At 37.0% G+C, this 19177-nt stretch overlaps 1 protein-coding gene across 1 annotated transcript in view; it reads right to left on the bottom strand.

The window, feature by feature from the left end:
- Positions 1-19177, bottom strand: part of MACROD2 (mono-ADP ribosylhydrolase 2) — a 2133612-nt gene that overhangs the window by 1405450 nt on the left and 708985 nt on the right. Inside the window, exon 5 of the mRNA XM_045832893.1 lies at positions 5050-5166. Coding sequence (XP_045688849.1) covers positions 5050-5166 — 117 coding nt within the window. The remainder of the gene's footprint in view (positions 1-5049; positions 5167-19177) is intronic.

The following is a 19177-nucleotide window of genomic DNA, read 5'->3' as shown; positions in this document are numbered from 1 at the left end:
CTAACAAGTTTATTCTTAAGGAAAAACCTAGTGAGAATTTTGAGAGGAGTTGAGTTATATTTTATTAATTCATTCAATAAACATTTCTGAACCCCTATTCTGTGTCAAACATTTTTCTAAGCTGCATGGGCATAGTAATAAATGAAAAAGATGCAGAAAAAAAAATCTCTGCCCTCCTTCTGGTGGTGGTGGTGGGACAGACAATAAACAAAATAAATAAGTAAATAATACTGTGTATTTAAATTTAAGTGGTGCATAAGCAATTAATTAAAAATATAGCATCATCAGCCCTGGCTGGCGTAGCTCAGTGGATTGAGCGTGGGCTGGGAACCAAAGTGTCCCAGGTTCAATTCCCAGCCAGGGTACATGCCTGGGTTGCAGGCCATAACCCCCAGCAACCGCACATTGATGTTTCTCTCTCTCTTTGTCTATCTCCCTCCCTCCCTTCCCTCTCTAAAAAAAATAATAAATGAATAAAATCTTAAAAAAATATATAGCATCAGAGTAAAAAGGTTTTGCACAGCTAAGGAAACCATCAACAAAATTAAAAGACAACCCACTGAATGGGAGAACATATTTGCTGATACCTCTGATGAGGTAACCCCTCACCCAAAATTTATATATAAAAAAATTTATATCAAAAATTTATAAAGAACTTTAATCAACACATATACACACACACAAATAAAACAACCCAGTCCAATTAAAAAATGGGCAGAGGACCCAAATAAACACTTCTTCAAAGAGGACATATAGATGGCCAGTGGACATAGGAAAAGATGCTCAACATCACTAATCAGAGAAATGCAAATTAAAACCACAATGAAATATCACCGCACACTTGTCAGAATGGCTATCACCAATAAATCAACAAATAGCAATTGTTGGCAAGGATGTGGAGAAAGGGGAACCCTTTTGCACAGTTGGTGGGAATGCAGACTTGTGCAGCCACTATGGAAAGCAGTATGGATTTACCTCAAAAAATTAAAAATGGAACTCTCTTATGACCCAGAGATTCCAGTTCTGGGAATTTATCTGAAGAAACCTAAAGCACTAATTCAAGACAATATAAGCACCCCTATGTTCACTGCAGCATTATTTACAATAGCCAAGATTTGGAAGTAGGCCAAGTACCCATCAGTAGATGAGTGGATGGAACAAGTATGGTACATTTACACAATGGAATATGACTCAGCTGTAAAAAAGAAGAAAAATTTCCTTTTTGTGACAGCATGAATAGACCTAAGTAAAATAGACCTTCCTTCCAGAGAAGGAAGGACAAACACCATATGATTTCACTCATATGTGGAACCTAATGAACAAACTAAACTAACAGGCAAAAAAAAAACAGACTCATAGACAACAGGCTCACTGCTTGGGGTGGAGAATAGTGGGAGTGGGGATGGGGAAGTTCTGGGGAGGTGGAGGGATGAGCAAAGTAGGAAAAAACTCATGGACACAGACAACAGTGTGGTGATTGCGCAGGAGAGTGGAGGTGGAAGAAAGTATAAGGGGGGTAAATGGTAATGGAAAAATACATTAAAAAGTAAATGTTATAAAATTGTAAATTAAAGGAAGCAATTATAAACAAGTTGATTAGGATGGCATGTGAAGTTATGTTTGATCAAGGGTTTGAAGTAGGTGAGGGAGCAAGCCTTGTAGGTGTCGGAAGAACAGAACTCCAGGCAGAGGGAATGTTAATACATAGGCAGTAAAGATCAGCAAAGCAGGTTTTCTGAGTGAGGGAGAGGAGGGCAGGAGATGATGTCAGAGAGGTAAGTAGGATCACAACATCTAGAGCATTGCAGACAATTATAAGGACTCTGGATTTGGGAATATTTATCTACCAGCACTAAGCAGAGTGAATCATGGGAAGGAAAGATTTAGAAGTAGAAGCAGCAATAAAAAAAATCTATTTTCCAGGTGAAAAGGTCTGAAACAATTCATTCATTTGATCACTTATTCATTTACATTAATTCAGCACATACTTAGGAGACAGTCTGCTAGATACTGACACTAGAACTGTGTGACTGAGATGGACAAACCTCGTGCCTATGAAGCTGACCATCTGGTAAGAATGATCAGAGCATAAAAAGAAACATTCAAAACTTGAAAAGCTGCCAAAAATCTATAGAAATCTAAATTTTATTCTGAACCCCCCAAATCTCCAATATTCTACAAAAGAAAGTCCCAAAAGGTCAATTATATACACAGTCCTTAGTCCAGTTCCTAAGTCATTTCCTTATAATAGCCTTTAAAGAACTATCAGCCAATATTTTTTCACTCTTCAGATCACTTTTGAAAAGAAATATTGGATATTTTACATCAAAATAAATTATCAAAAACATCCAAGCCATAAACTAAACATCTGAGGCTTATCATTCCAACAATCAGGATGAGTCCAGAATATAGACTATAAGTATATTTAATTCAAATATGAGCATTTATGAATAGACTAATTTAGAAAGCAACAAAGAAGCAAAGACCAGTCCAAAATTACCAAGTGTGTGTGTAATCCACACAATAGCACTTTCTAAACAGATTGCTGATGCACGAAGATATTCTCACTGGTGGCTGGATGACTGGCTCTAGTGCCCTCATAATGATAAACCCACTGTCACAGAGGACAGAGAGGAGCTAGTCTCTGCTGTCAAACTGTCATGGAATTATTAAATATAGAGGGGAAATGACCCAAACAGAATGTAATGAGCTCCCTTTTCATTCTCTCTCTACAAAACCACATCTGTGGATTGTTAATGACTCTAAAATGAATGAACTAAATTGATAAGAAAGAAAAACATTTCTCAGGGATAGGAAAAGGGAAAATGAACATACACAATGTGTATACAAAAATAATTTAAAACATAAGGGCTTTTAAAAGTACAATGAAATAATATAAAATAACATGTAAATGTAAACTATTATTACTCAATTTTGTATTGCTTTCTTGCTTTTCTTTATGTTTAATATAAATCATTAAATCTTTCTAAATATAGAAAAATAACAGAATATATCCACCAAGAATCCCTGTGTGTGACTTTAGAAGTAGCACTGCCATTCCAGTCTGGCAATTTCTATCATGGTGGATGATTTTTTTTACAAGACATGCTCAGTAGGCTGTGTACAGTGACTTGACTGTATGTCAGGCCCTCAGTATCTCAGCTCATTTGGATTCTGTATCAAGTCCTGTTGACTTTTCATGTCTAGATGTCTGGTCTCGCAAAGGCTCACTTACCCTGGGATGCCCAGGAAAGTCATGCATTAGCTCCAAGAAATGCTCAATCATGGAATTCCTCAAGCACATCTATTGGTATTATTGATCTTTATAGCTCAGTGTCTGATGTTGTATAATTATTCAATAACTCTGAACTAAGCTGAATGAGTTACTTATTTAGAGAGATGTCAATAAGAACAAGCACATTAAACAAAATTATCATAGTGTCAATCCATACACTATAGCCACCATTTTATTTGGACATATTTAGTGATTCTGAGGTTATCTCTCTTCAGAAATCTCGGAGCTGAAGAATTTCTGATATGGGTTTTAATATATAAAGTAGTAGTGAATCAATAGGAAACCAGGTCTTATTTCCCAGTTTAAGGACAGATACAAGTGTGAAAGTAATCGATAATCTGTTGACTCTCAGGATGGTATTGATTAGCTCTATCACAAAGGTAGTGTGGTGTTAATAAGGAAGATGACCAATATTTCTAAACATTGGGCCACATAATCTTAGAAATGAAGTGACCTTTACTACTCAGGCTCTCTGAGTCACAGGGAGAACCACTCCAAACACCGCTACACACAAAGAACCTTATTTAACATAAACACATATTCCAAGTAGGAGTGAGGGGATATTTGGCACATGACTTGGCTCTTCTATGAAGGTAAAAACACTAACAAACACAGAAAAGTAAGAAGTCATTGATGGGAAAATTATATAGTATATAGTTGATATATTTTCACTAGTAACCCCCCGTAGAAATTTGGAATACAACATTTATAAAGAAAAATACCATTTTAGTATGTTACCATTTACTCAAAATCCTGTCATTTAAACATATTTTAAAGTAATCTTTAAAATACAAGATATTCTCTTTCTATTCACACATATCCATGGGAAGTTCATTCTTTCACAACCTGTCTATACAGACACCAAGAGTATCCTACAGATAGACAGAGTTATAATTTTTCAGTCATGCCTTCACCACTGCTAACACAAAAACTAAAGCCAGCTTCATTTTTACATAAAATGTATTCCCAGATGCAGGGAGTATCATAAGAAGCAGGTACATGGAATAAAAAATTAATTGGTGTCTCAATTGCCAGATCAATGCACACCTCAACTGTGTAATGAAATCCTGCACAGTTACCTCTAGCCCCTGGCTGTGAAGATTATGTGATTTAAAAAAATAATAATGTGTGCCTGTAACCAGTTTTCTTCTTCATGTTCTTATTCCAGCCTACCCTACCCAGTTGGCTAAATGACTAAACAGCAAAGGCAATCAAATGTAATACTTCTCTCTATTCAAATATAATGGAAATTTTGACCATTCTACATTCAAAGAGCAAATGCGTTCTCACACTGACAACCACATTCCATTGGCTTTTCCCGAAAGCAAAGTGTGACAGATGCCTTGGCTGTAATTGCCAATCAGCCTTTACATGGCAGCTGAAAACACAATACATCACTTTGATCTCCTTTGCTCTAAACACATCCACAATCAAGAAACCTGAACAAGGAATAAGAAATTGGCATCATTTCCAGAAGCTGCCATTCCTTGACACTTAAATATTCTGGTTTTTGCTCATATTTTTGTTTTTCTGTTTCAGAGACACTCTTGAAAATCTGAACAAAAAAAATACCTACACTTAAATGGCATACATATAGATATTTAGAAAACACATTTTATTACCAGGTACAAAATCTTACGCACATTTAAATAAGTAACACACTACCATCTTCTTACCTAGTTACACACCCGAGACATAAAACAAGGTAAGACTGAATATCAGGTACTGAAACTGGTCAGAAGGGTTGCACTTACATTTTGCAGGCAGGTCGTAGCCACATGTGATTTTCGCCTGTCCAGTTTCACAGCCATTCAGGTTACGACACTCAGCCAGCAAACAAGGGCCGGCTGCTCTGTGAATACAGCCATCCACTGGGGGAGAGAGGAAAAAGTTACTTTATTTTTTTTACTTTTTAAAAATAAATACAAAATTTGAGATAAGAAGAGAAAAGGAGCTCTGTTTGTTCCTACTGGAAATCACACAAGCCCATGGGAAGAAAACCCATGGTGTCCAATCCCTCAAATGCTATGTTCTCCCCTCCTCCGCCCCCACATATGCGTGTGTGTGTGGTAAATTTCAAAAAAAAAAAAAAAACAGATCATTTTGGGGTGGGAGCCCCTTAATTGTAGCATTTTACAATTTCAATTGTGTGACTATTCCCATCATGTTTGTTTAAACTATCAACTTCATGTCACTGAATACAAGGTTGGGAAGAAATGCTAACAAGTCTATCTCCAAGCTGGTAAGTGTGCCTCCATAATACCACAGGCTGCAGCCAGAAACACCCCAGAAGAAGGTGAGAAAGGCACTCTGGAGCATTTGTACGCACCTCCAAACTGAGACAGTAGAATGAAAGCCAATCAAAGTAAGAACTAGACCTCTGAGTTCCTCCTTCTGCTCCCAGTAGTATGACACAAAGACAATTATTTCTACAGGGTATCTAACAGGGCCCTGGGTGATGGGCAAGGCTAGCTTAGGTGTAATAAACACCCCTAAAACCACCCTTACTCACTTCACAGGGACTGAATCAGATCTATGGCCGCCACTGCTCTAACCCTGCTAAATGAGCAGGCTTTCTGCCCTTCACCCACCTCAGGTCTCATCAGCAGTCTGGCCACCCATCCAGGTCCCCTTCACATGTCTCCTTCACAGTGAGAATCATCTTTTCAAAACAGAAACCAAATGCCATTGGAAATGAAAATTTTATAAACTGGATTGGGGGTAAATGCACAGGCGAAGGGCTACAATGCCATATGCACATAAATCAGGACATGATTTCTAAGTGAAATGCCACTTAAAAGAGTATATATAGTTTAGTCCCAATTTTGTTTACAAAGTTATACACACACTTATACGTATATATCAGGGGGAATCTAAAAAAACAGAATTATCTTCTGGAGGGCAGACCCCTTGCAGTACAGGCTTCTCCCTACTAGGTACAGATGGGTTCTAGGAACCCATCTGTATCAGTGTACCAGGTGGGTTGTTGTGAGAGGCTGCATTCAGCTTCAGTGAGCTTTTCTGAAGACTCTTTCAACATGTTTGCCCATTTCATGATAGGTGATTTTCAGGGCACCTGCCTACACCATGCTGAGTGTTCAGCACTTTTTGACCAACCCAGCATGACCCCCATGCCCACTCTTCCTATTCACCCCATCACACCCCAAGTGACTTTTCTTTGTTTCTTCATATAAAAGAAGTCCCCAAAGGGAAAAGTTTTGCCAATGTGGAAGAGATGAAACAAAAAATGGCAGAAGCACTAAAAGGCGTCAAAATCAACAAATTCAAAAGCTGTTCTGAGCAGTGGAAAAATGTCTCAAAAAAACCTATTGAAACAGAGAGTACTCTGAGGGTGACTGAAGTTTAAACATGTAAGAATAAATACACAATTTCTTAATGAAAATATGCGGGCTTTGGGGCCCCCCTTGTATATACATTTACATGTATATACATATAGAGGTATTCGAAAGATACATATCGAAATGTAAAAAGTGAGTATGGGATAGAAAACAGAGGGTGAGACTATTAGGAGAAAAATAGGCCTTACTTTCTCTATGTTGAATTATTTTTACAAGAACTTTAAGTATTTTAAAATGAACATATGTTCGTGGTAAAGAGATAATGAGTACTCAGTTTAAAATGGAATAAGATTCCCTAGTATACTTAATCATATGCTATCAAATATTGTCTACCTTATTTAGATGGCAGCCCAATGCAGTTTGTAGATATCTAATTCTCAAAATCTTCACAGTTATACCAGCATTCTCTACTACCAAAAGTCTAGCTGTAGAGATATTTAATAATAATGACTATAGCTTTAATGTGTTGAGTGCATCTCTGTGCCAGGTACTATAATGATGACTTCCTTATAAGGTAAATACTAACTTTATTATCTCCATTTTATAGGAGCTTAGAAGAAGTTAGTAAGAAGAAGTTTTGTGCTATATGCACAAAATATTTGCAATGTGATTCAAAATTTCATGTTTGTCTGATGGAGCAACCATGCTCTCTTCCATTATAATTTGCTGCCTTCAGGAATTGAATCCAAGCAGTTTTACCTCGATTCCCATATGTGACACATTGGACCAATATCCTGCATTAATTTTTAATTCCCACCAGTTCTCTTCATGAGTCATAATGTACATACAATCATATTCACAGATGTTGCAGTTTCGATGAGTTTTAACAAAGTATGTGGTCAAGTAACCATGATGTCAATAAAGACACAAAATGTTTCCATCATCCCAGAAAGCTCTCTTGTGCCCTTTCCATTCAATTTCCCATCCCAGCACCCAGCGAGCCCCTGTATTCTGATTTCAATTACCAGGGATAACTTAAAACTTCATGTAAGAGAAGGGGAAGGAGGAGCTCACCTTCACTCAGCATTTTTTTAGATTCATCTGTGTTGTTGCACATATTAGTACTTGATTCTTTTACATTCCTGAGTAATATTCCATTGTGGAATATATCATAATTTTGTTATCTTTTCATCTGTGAGTAGACATTGGAATATTTATAATTTCAACTATTATGAATAGATCTTCACATTTGTTCAAGTCATTTTGTGTTTATATTTTTTATGTCCATCAAACAAATATCCATGGGTAAAATTGCTGAGTATATGTTTTACTTTATAAAAAAGTAACATACAGTTTTCCCAAGTAACTATAGCAATTTACATATACCCCCAACAAATGTATAAGAATTCAAATTTTGGCAAACTTTTGGTCTTGTCAGCCTTTTAATTTTGGCAATTACAGTGAATTTAAAGGGGTATCTCATGATTTCTATTTGCATTTTCCTTATAATTAATGATGTTAAGTATCTTTCCCCAGGGAATACTGGCCATTCATATATATTCTTTTTGCAAGTGTTTGTCCATGTCTTTTGCTACCTTTCATTGTCTTTTTATTACTGAATTATGTTAAATCTGCTGTAAGTTCTACCCAATTTTTTAAATTTCAGACACTTTATTTTTTCAATACTTGAACTTGTCATTTGGTTCTTTTTCTCATAGTTTTCATATTGCTCCTGAAATTTCCCATCATTTCCCATCTCCTCACTCTCTATATCCATCTTTTCATGTAAATGCTTGAATAGATTTCACGTAGTGATTTTAACGTCCCTGCCTGCCAATTACAATGTCTAGGTCAACTATGAATCTGTTTATATTGACTGATTTTTCACATGACTCTGAGTCACATTGTCTTGTTTTTTGCAAGTCTAGTAATTACTGGTGGCATATGAGCATTGTGAACATGTTGTAAAGGCTTTAGATGCAATTATCTTCCTTCAAACTGTATTGAAGTTTGTTCTAGTAGACAGTTAAATTACTGCCATATAGTATGGAAGCTTAGTTATAGGCTTTGTTAAGATGGGTCTGTTTTAGTTTTTACCTTAGTCCTATGATGTGGTCTTTACTCCCAAAGCATGGATCTTCTGGGTTTTCAGTGGACAAACCCAACACATTTGCCAATTCCCTCTAACTTGAGAAGAATATGATTCTATGTGTTATATTCCTATAGTGAGACCCTGTGTTGCTATTTTTCAGCCTTCTAGCTTTTCTTTTCTTCCTGGGTTCCTTGGAGTCTTTTCACATACAACGACAGTTCAAGGCTGAGTTGAGGACCAAAGAGGAACAGTACATCCTCACTTAACATCATTGATAAGTTGCTGGAAACTGTGGCTATTAAATGAAAGTATGTACAGTAAAACCAGTTTTACTATGGGAAAATTAATATAAATAAAAGTTAAGTTTCCACAGCATATTTCTGATCAGAAAAACATTACCAAACTTTTAAATAAACACATAAACACTTCTAATATTAAACATTGCAATAAATGCAAGCTATATATGTGTATATATGCATATATATATACACATTCAAGAAAAATTAATAAAAGCAAGTATAATAATTCTCGCCAATCAACATATTCCAGTTCAAGGTGGCAGGTGTCTGGAAACTCCCCCAGCAGTTGAGGCTCAAGGCGAGGACTCACTCTAGACAGGAAACTTCTCCATTACAGGGAGTGTGTGAACTCACATACGCCCACACACACTCAGACTGGGACATGTAGACACACCAAATCACCTAATGAGCACATCTCTGGGATATGAGAGGAAACCAGAGTCCCCTAGGGACCCATGCAGACATGGGAAGAATGTGAAAATTCCACATAAATTGTGGCCCAGGCCAGGAACTGAGTCTTTTTTTCTCACTACATTACAACAAAATGATGGGAATAAAATGACATTATTTGAGGACCACCTATATTCATTTCCAATATATATTTGGGTGCTCCCCCATGTAGGAGACTGTTCTGCGTGGCATGGGCCCAGCTCCCACTTAGAGATGCACAGGACCCATACCCACAGATAGGTTCTCCCATGGGGAATCAGGCCTGCAATGTACCTAGGCCACTTTGAGGCTTGCTTTTGCTAAAACTCCCTCACCCTGAATTGAGGCAGCAAACGTTTACTGCAAAGTAACTTCCTAAAAATCCATGCTGAAGCTTCCAAGGATGAGTGTAACCAGGTCAACCACTTTTCCCTTTGCATCTACAAATATCCCTCTTTTGTGATGTGATTAGTGGCATCGTCTCCTTTGTTTTCTGTAAAAGGTAACCACCTAAAGACAACCTGTGCATAGTAAATGAGGACCATCATGTAATGGGCCAAGGAGCCTAATAAAGGCCAGGGCTGGCAAGAGCCTCAGCTTTTGCTCCCCTTGAGAGAAAAGCCATGCTCACCCTTTTCCTCCATAGGACTCAGTAGTCTGTTTGAATGTCTCATGTCTCATCCACAATGTTGAGGACCCCACAAGCTGGGGTCTGCATCACCCCCACTCTGTGACTTTCTCCCTTCTGAAATACTCAGATGAATTCCTAATTGTTTTGCCAACCCAGAATTCAGTCCTATTATTGCTATGTCAGTAAAACCACTGCTTTCTCTCTGAGCCCTACCAGCCAGTTGTCATGTGGGATAGGGAGGGCCCTAGGCAGTCAAAGCCATTTAAGTGGTGATCTTACCCATGTGGTTTCCTTCTTTCAACGGCTGAATCCTCTTTAGTTTCACCCTGCTTTTAGTTGCTCTCTAGTGGCCAAAACAGTTTCTATTGTTCTTTCATAGTCAAGAATGTATAATTACTCTTGGTAAAGGCTAGTCTGATACAAGCTATTCTGTCATCATCAGAAGCTGGAAGTATATAGCACATTTTTGCTTGGCTAAAACATGATTTCATGTTATTTCAGAACTATATTTGTGGCTCTTACAAAAAAGTGTGTGAAAGAAAAAAGCAATGATAATATCCATTGTATCAGTTCTGTGCTTTATTTATAAGAGTTGTTATGCTTTTGAAAGAAAAACAAATTTCTCTACATACACAAACTCAATATTAGAATTTAAAATTCTCTAATCTATTGTCAATTCTTTTGCTAGACTTGTTTTCCTAAAATGAAAGTCTGATTTTATTACTTTCCTATTAAAGTAATGTTTGCTATTCCTCATGTCTCACACTGAAAAGACCTTAATTCCAAATTATGGTCCTTTAGACCCTTCACAAATATGGTTCCAACTTACGCTCCCAACCTCACACCATCCCCCTCTTTCTCCCTTGGCATTTCATCAGTATGAACTCAGGACGTAAGTGCCCCTCTTTGCCTGAACACATTCGTGACCTCCTTTACAAAGTACCCTCTATGCAGAAGCTACAGCTATTCCTCCCCTTTTCTTTTCTGCCTAGTAAGGTCATTTTCATTTTTCAACTTCTAACTCCAATGTTTTCCTCTTTAAAAACCATTCAAAACCTTTACAGGACAAAATAATGTATTTTTATATTCCCATAATATTGTTTTTTTAACCCCTATTTTCAAGCTTGTAAATTGTTTAATGCTATTACATAAACAAAGCAGATGGTTCATATCCTAAAGTGTCTCCTCCCTTAGTCCGCCAGCTCCTTGAGGGCACAGGTGGTGGCTTATTCTTCTATAGGTCCTACCTATCTCAGTAAAAGACTTTCTGTAAGTGCTTAATGGAATTGAATTAAATGCAATTAAATTTGGGGAAAAGTAGTGCATCTTTGTTTAAAGATTACTAAGGAAGTGGTCAGGCTAGTTCAATCCACAGAACCAGAAAATAAAAAGTAAAGTCAAATACACAACCATGTGTTACAGTTATAAATCTACTGATGAGTTTCTACAAAGAAAGTATTAATTTATAGAATATGAAAATGCACCCCCTTCTCTCAGGTCTGGTGCAGACACTGGAAAACCTTCCGTTTTCCTGAGTGTTGGGCTAAAAAGGCAGCAGCTGAATAGCAGGAAGGTGTGAGATGCAGCACAGCAGCACTGATTCTGCCTCCCCACTGCCAACATCCAGGTGGGAGGGGATGGTGTGCCTACCAAGAGTCAACACTCAGGCTGGCATGGAAGGAGTCTGAGACAAAATGTCTAAACCTAATTACAACTGAAAACAGCAACAACAACAAAGTACCACCACCAGCAACCAAAAACAAACACAAGATCAAAAGTCTAAAACATGGAAAGTTAAACACAATTTTCCAGGGAGCAATATGACTATCTATGTCTCTTACCCTACCAAAGAAATATTCCTATAGAAAAAAAAGACAACTAAACTCCACAAATAAATCCTCACCCAAAGCCCATTTATTTTTCTTCCTTGGCATATAACTAGAGAGCACCTCCCAGCCTCCATAAGACTGAGTTGGTTAAAGGATTATGAGTAAAACTTATGTAACTAGTTCTACATCCAATTTCTAAAAATCCTGCTTGCATTCTTCATTCTACCACATGATCTTCTGTTGTCTGCAGGCTGGATGCAGAAGATTCATTGCAAGATTTTAATTTCCCAGGAGATGGCAAAGAAACTAAATAGAAAGTGCTTGAATCCCTAAATAACTCTATGGAACAGAGCTACCCACACCCCTACTTCCCATACTGGACTGTCAATCAAGTGATAGATAAATCCTTGCAATATAAAGCCACTGAGATTTCAGTATGTTGGTGACAACAGTGTGCCTTGACTAATATATTTACTTCTGTTATAAATATTATAATGGTAATTTTCCTTCAGCTTGATTATTGCTACTTTTTTAAACTTTCATGCAGAAAATTCAGATTTTACTACTAGGATGAACATATCACCTTGGCCAAGTTCCTTCCATTTGGTATGCCTCAGAATCTTAATCATACCAGACTCTGAGTGCTCAAGGAACACTAAAGCCAGCCTGTCCTATTTAGTCAAATAGTTATTCCCTACTTAATGACTAAAACCAGACTAATGGAAGAATAAGGTTGAAGACTGTCTAAAAACTGTCTGTGGTCATGGTCAACTAGTAATGGAATGAACAATGAGGTCACTCACAGGGCTAAGAGGAATCTGGCCATAGCTTCTTCCACAAAGGCTTTGCACCGTGCTGACTCACCTGTCATTTACCATCCTGACAGCAACAAAATGCTTGCAGGCAGATGGTTAACTAAAGCAAGAGCCTTTGATTCCCAGAATATTTCCTCTAGTTATCTAACAAGGGCTAAATTCAGAAGACTTCAGCCTATTAATTAAGCCATCTTACTTTTCTTACACATTAGCCCATAGAATTAGAATGTCTGAGAGTGGGGTAGAAAGAGAGTGTCAGTTGAACTTGGGGGACATTTTTCACTTTTGTCAATACTACCTTGGGGTTCAGAGTTTGAGAATAGTTTCATGGGATAGTCTTATGTCACTATTTAAATAACTACAAAGAAAAAAGAAAAGAGATAAGACATGAAACCACACCAATTTTCCTGATCTAAGTTTAATTTACCCCATGATTCCAACCTGTATTCTTCAGGTAAAATGCCATATTTATGAACAAATAAATAAACTGATCCTGACAACAGTAGAAAAAGAAAAATCCATAGATCACTAAGTCAGAATCACCATATATGGTGGATCAGAGAGTGTTCGAGCTAATGAAAACAAACAAACAAAAAAAAAACCCAGGAAAGTTCTAAATACACATTTTGAAAAATACTAAAAGCACCATTTAGTGAAATCCAGTTATTTTAGAAGTTGGCCCAATGAAGTCTTTTCCTTGCATTACAAAGACAATTTTCTAAGCAGTTTTTAGCAAGGAGGATTTTGAAGTTCCTAGATGTGCATGTATTCATTTAATCTTCTGTAAATAAAAGACAGTAACTTAATCTAAAAGCAGCCACACAGATCATATTAGCCTGAAAAATAAGAGGCTCTCTCATTGAATATCTCTCCTAGAAACCCAAGAGGATACAACAGAGTTCTTTCCAAATCAAATCAACATAAATTTATTAAACAACTACCTTGAACAAAGCATTCTAAAAGAAGCTGTAAGGCAATCAAATAATGATAATAATATGGCACATCTTTGAGGATTTACTGTGTGCCTTCAGGTGTACTAAGTGACTCTCAAGCTTCCACCTTATCAGAGGCAGTGTTGCAAAGTGGAAGGAGGATGGTTCTAGAGACACAGACAGAGGTTTGAGTCCCAGCACCACCAGGTCAGCTCCCTGTACTTTAATTTTCTCATTTGTAAAACATGTACCTCATAGGACCTTTATTCAAAATCATAGGTTTGTTGTAAATAAATTAATTATTATATAACAAGCACTTTGAATAATACCTGACATGTTGCAAGTATTCATAAATGTTGGTTATGCTATTAACTTAATAATCATAAAGTTTTCTACAGATAGGATCTATTACTATGACTACTTAAATAATAAAAAAGGAAAAGTTAAGAAATTAGTGCAGGATCACGTAGGAGCTAGGGTCAGAGTTTATGTTTGCCTAAACATAAAGTCAGTGTTCTAAATCCTTACTCCCTCCTATATCCATTAATGGGTAGAAATGCCAGGTCTGGCACAAATAGCATCTCCTTTTATTACAAAATCTTTTATTACAAAATCATTAGCATGTAATTCCATAACATAACAATATCACACACAAGCACACCATATGACATTTTAGTTGAAATGTTCAAATTGAAACTATAAGTTATTACTTCCATATTATTATCCTACCAACCACACTCAAGCAAGTGTTACCTCTGCTGGGCCCTGTATAAACCATGGTCCCTCACATTGGGAACCAAGCAAATAGGACAGAAAGGCTCAGAAGCATGTCTTCACTAAATTAAAATACAATCAACAACATAGACTATCTTAGTATAAAGAATACATATTTTTAATTTTTATTTATTGATTTGAGAGAGAGAGAGAGACATTGATTTGTTCTACCCATTGATGCAGTCACTGGTTGGTTCCTGTGTGTGCCCTGACCCAGGAAGGAACCTACACCTTGCTGCATCAGGATGACACTCTAATCAACTGAGCTACCTGACCAGAGCAAGAATACATCTGCATATGTTAATGTTTTACATTTCATCAAGTCCATTGACAAAATTATCACATATTTAATTCTCAAAACAATTTTGCCAGTGAACTTTATTACCTTTCCCATTCTATAGCTGAAGAAATTCAACATGTGCAAGATAAGATGGCTAAGTTTATCCACCTGTTAGATGGCAGATATAATTTAAGTTTTATGGTTCTTAAGGTAAGGTCAATGGCAGCTGGGGAGCCTGATAAAAATGTGGATTCCTAGATCCAACTCCAAATATATAGAAACAGTCTCTCTAGCAGTAAGAACTTAGAATCTGCATTTAGTAATTTCTACAGATAATATAGATGCACATCCTCAATTGAGAACATTGAGAATCACTCCTCCATGCTATCTTGCTTTCTCATCAAAGCTCTGGAAAGGGATTGAGTGGTTGAATATATAGTGAGTAATCTGAGCATTCCCTGGATACAAGAACTCTTGATTCCTGGATCTTGATAAATTAGAAGACCGCATTTACATTTAATTACAGCCATGTCCTCATCTTCCTCCACTTGTTCTAATCAAATATCCAAACAGTCCCTGCCCTTAACAGCTTGCACTGAAAGCAGGAAATATTAGGTTGGCTAAAAAGTCCATTTAGTTTTTTCTGTAAAATAAAAGTCACATTTTTTTCACTTTCACCAATAACTTCATTGACTTGGATATTTTGAGTATGTTGGCTATCTCCCTCATGGTATAATGTTGATTGTTCTCAATTAATGTCTCAATTTGATCGCTATCAACTTCAACTGGTCTACCTGACTGTGGAGTTTTGTCCAGTGATAAATCTCCAGCACAAAACTTCACAAACCACCTTTGACATGTTCAATGAGTCACAGCACCTTCTCCATTCACTGCACGAATCTTCTTTTTGCATTTCAGTTGCCTTTTTACCTTTCTTGAAATAATAAAGCATAATATGCCAAAAATATTGCTTATTTTCCTCCATCTAAAATATTAAAGTGGCTACACTTCAGCAATTTTTGATTTTTTTAATTTATGCTGATTGACAGCTGTCACAATACAATCTAACAAAACTGTTTTGAATGAAGTTAAAGACAACTAAACCCTACTAGAGCCATCTTATTGGGAAAAAAATGAACTTTTTGGCCAACCCAATAGTAACTAGAACTAGAAGTGAACTCCAATAGTAAGTAGGATTTTGATTAAACACTTTCACTCAAGGATGTGGTAAATGTGGAACACCTTGGTCAAGAACAGGTCCCTGTTCACAGTCTGCAAAGTAAGCCTACAAGATATCCATACAGGGGGTAGAAGAATATATTCACACTTTTATTGATATTTATAATTTATGAAGTTCAAGTTTATTAGTATTCAACATATAGGCTGATAGTACTACTTGTATATAATTTATAAGTAAACACACACACATACATATAGGTGCAAAGAAAAAATATGTACTGAAAGAGCTGCACCAAAAAAAATAATAATAACTTGGTCCCAACACATGTGGTAATTAAGAATGCTCTAGCCCTGGCTGGTGTAGCTCAGTGGATTGAGCGCGGGCTGAGAACCAAAGGGTCGTCAGTTCGATTCCCAGTCTAGGGCACATGCCTGGGTTGCAGGCCAAGTCCCTAGTGGGGGACACATGACAGGCAACCACACATGTTTCTCTCCCTCTCCTTCTCCCTCCCTTCCTCTCTCTCTCTAAAAAAATAAACAAAATCTTTAAAAAAAAGAATGCTCTAGAATCAAACTGTCAGTCTCTGCCACTTAGAATTTCTGAATCTATATAATGGGTAAAATACAGTACCTGTGTTGTAAGGTTCTTATGTTAATTGAATGATGTAACATTTGTACAGCACTTGACTTGTACAGCACCTGCATAAGTACTGAACAAATCTTAGTGTGATAGATCTTTCTCCCACAGCAATTATTCTAATCATTCCCATCTTTGTATCCATCCCCTTGGCAGTGTGACTCTAAAGTTTTCCCCATTAAGAGATGTAATCTGTTTTGCCTCCCTTGAATGTAGGCTGATCTTACAGCTAACGTGCTTTGGCCAACAAAATGAGGCAGAAGTGACTCTATGTCATTTCTAGTCCTAAGCCTCAGGAAACCATTCGCATTTCTGCTCACTCTCTTAGAACTGCTCAGCTCCCACGTGAATAAGCTCAGGCCAGCCTACTGAAGGACAAGAGACCATGTGGAACAAAGACAAGCCTTCTCACCTGAAACCGAATCAGACTAGCCAGCCCTCAGCTTTCCTGGAAACTGAGCACAAACACATGATTGACCTCAGCTAAGACGAAAAGAACTATCCAGCCTATGATGTACCCATAGAATCATATTATATAAATAGTTGTTGTTTTAAGCCACTAACATTTGTGGGTAGTTTGTTGTACAGAAAAAGATAACTGATATATTTAGCCATTACCGTCAGAAAAGATGCAGAGTCATAAACTAGTGGTACCCACATTTTTGGCACCAGGGACCAGTTTCATGGAAGACAATTTTTCCATGGTCTGAGGTTTGGGGGGATGGTTTGGGGATGATCTGGGTGCCTTACATTTAAACTCATCTCCTGCTGTATGGCCTAACAGGCCCAGACTGGTACAAGTCCGTGGCGCAGAGGTTTGGTGCCCCTGCCATAAACCATTCTCAAGTGAATACACAAAGGAATAAGGTTAAATAGCTGTCTTAAACGCCTAGGGAAGAAAAGCTATATAGCCAAAGTAATCAGGTAAAAAGCTGATTCCATTAGAGGTCACCAATAGCCTGAGTGAAAGATTTATGTGTCAGGTACTGAATGGCATCAGTGTTTCCTTTAGGGAGGAAACTGTGATAAAATACAATACAATGACAAGGAGATTCACATTTTGAAGCTTCACAGATGTGAGGAATTTAGCTATTTGAAACAGCCTTGGGCTGACTGAAAAATTAACTTCACTTATGAACCTCCTGATCCAGACGGTCAATTTCACAATGAGAGGTGGGCTATTACCCCAGGAGAAGTGACAAATGTAATAGAATAAATATGTACATATTTCTTAGTTCAGAAACCTGGAGCATTTTCAGCTAGGTCACACACCTAGCTTTCTTCATATCTAATCCAAAAGCTTAAGGATTGATCTTTAAAAATCAGGAGACACTTCTATGTCCTGGGGTCTAAGACCTAATGAATTGTGCCAGGACACAAGAAACTGTCACTTTTGTTTCTTTGTTGTTGAACTTGAATTTCCAAGTGAGAATAAAAGACTATTTCTCAGAAATAATTACAGTAGAACTCCCAAGTTTTTTCTTAGAAAAAAATATAAATCAATCAACTCTATCTCATCAGTAGGTTTGAGAATGAAGAACTCATGTTGATTAATATCCTAATCAGATTCTGATAAAGACATTTTGAGTTGATGCTAACATCATGGTAAACAAATTATTTTAAGACTTAATCCATGCATTTCATTCCACATATCCATGCACTCTCTTTAAAAAAATAAGAAGGCATTATGACAGAGATTACTTGTTTCCATGATCGGTTCTAATTTTCCCTACTAACAGAATCCTTCTAACAACTTGGGTGGTGATATGCCCAACTAAAAATTTATATTTACCAGCAGCTCTTTCAAAAAATGAAAAAGATATGAGTGACCAAGTTAGATAGAAAGAGATGACATTGCTTGGGCTTCCAGGTATGCTCATTACAGAGGACATATCCACACAGGTCTTTATTGTTATTATTTTTATTATATGGCTTTCCTATTCTTCTACCTTCATGCATAAGACTAAATGCTGCTAAATGCTGCTAAAAGACTTCAGGAGTCATCTAGTGAGCTTAAGCAAAAAGGCTACTTTGTAGTGTAATTGTAGGTGCCTAAATCTCTGGTGGCATCTGTGGGAAGCATCACGTTAGCCTTGAATTTCTTCTCATGAAAGATAGAAAAACATTTTTTTTGTTAATGAATGTATGTCTTGTGCAAGCCACTATCTGTAACTTAGAGCCTAATGCCATTTTAAATGTTGTAGGTGTGTATTTAATTTAGTTGAGACATGTCTCTTTAAATTCTGGGTAAGAAATTTCCTTTGACAATTACACAAGTATTACTAGGAAATTCTGAGCTGACAAAATACTGGAAAGGGAATAATATAGTAGACAAAACTTCCAACAGTTTATTGAAGGGTCCAGGGCAGTCTTGACCATACCACTAAAGAAGGAATGGCAGCTGGAAAAACCTAAAAAACCATGTGCCAATCTGATGGCCATGTGATATTAAGATGGCTTAGATTTCAAGTGTTTTCATCAGGAAACTACATTTCCATCATGAACAAAACTATTTACTCAAGATAGATGCTACTAAAGAATCTAAAGGAGATAGTGAAGATCATATTTTTTGAAAGTCCATAAAGACAGTCTGAATGAGGTATAAATTTGTTATCAGAAATGACAGATTTTTTAACACCCACTGACATCAGTGGATAGATCTTTCAGACAGAAGATCAACAATCAA

The sequence above is a fragment of the Phyllostomus hastatus genome, unplaced genomic scaffold, assembly GCF_019186645.2.
Source record: "Phyllostomus hastatus isolate PE091 unplaced genomic scaffold, TTU_PhHast_1.1 phas_contig_17, whole genome shotgun sequence".
Taxonomy (NCBI): domain Eukaryota; kingdom Metazoa; phylum Chordata; class Mammalia; order Chiroptera; family Phyllostomidae; genus Phyllostomus; species Phyllostomus hastatus.
This window is presented reverse-complemented; position numbering and strand designations above follow the sequence as displayed.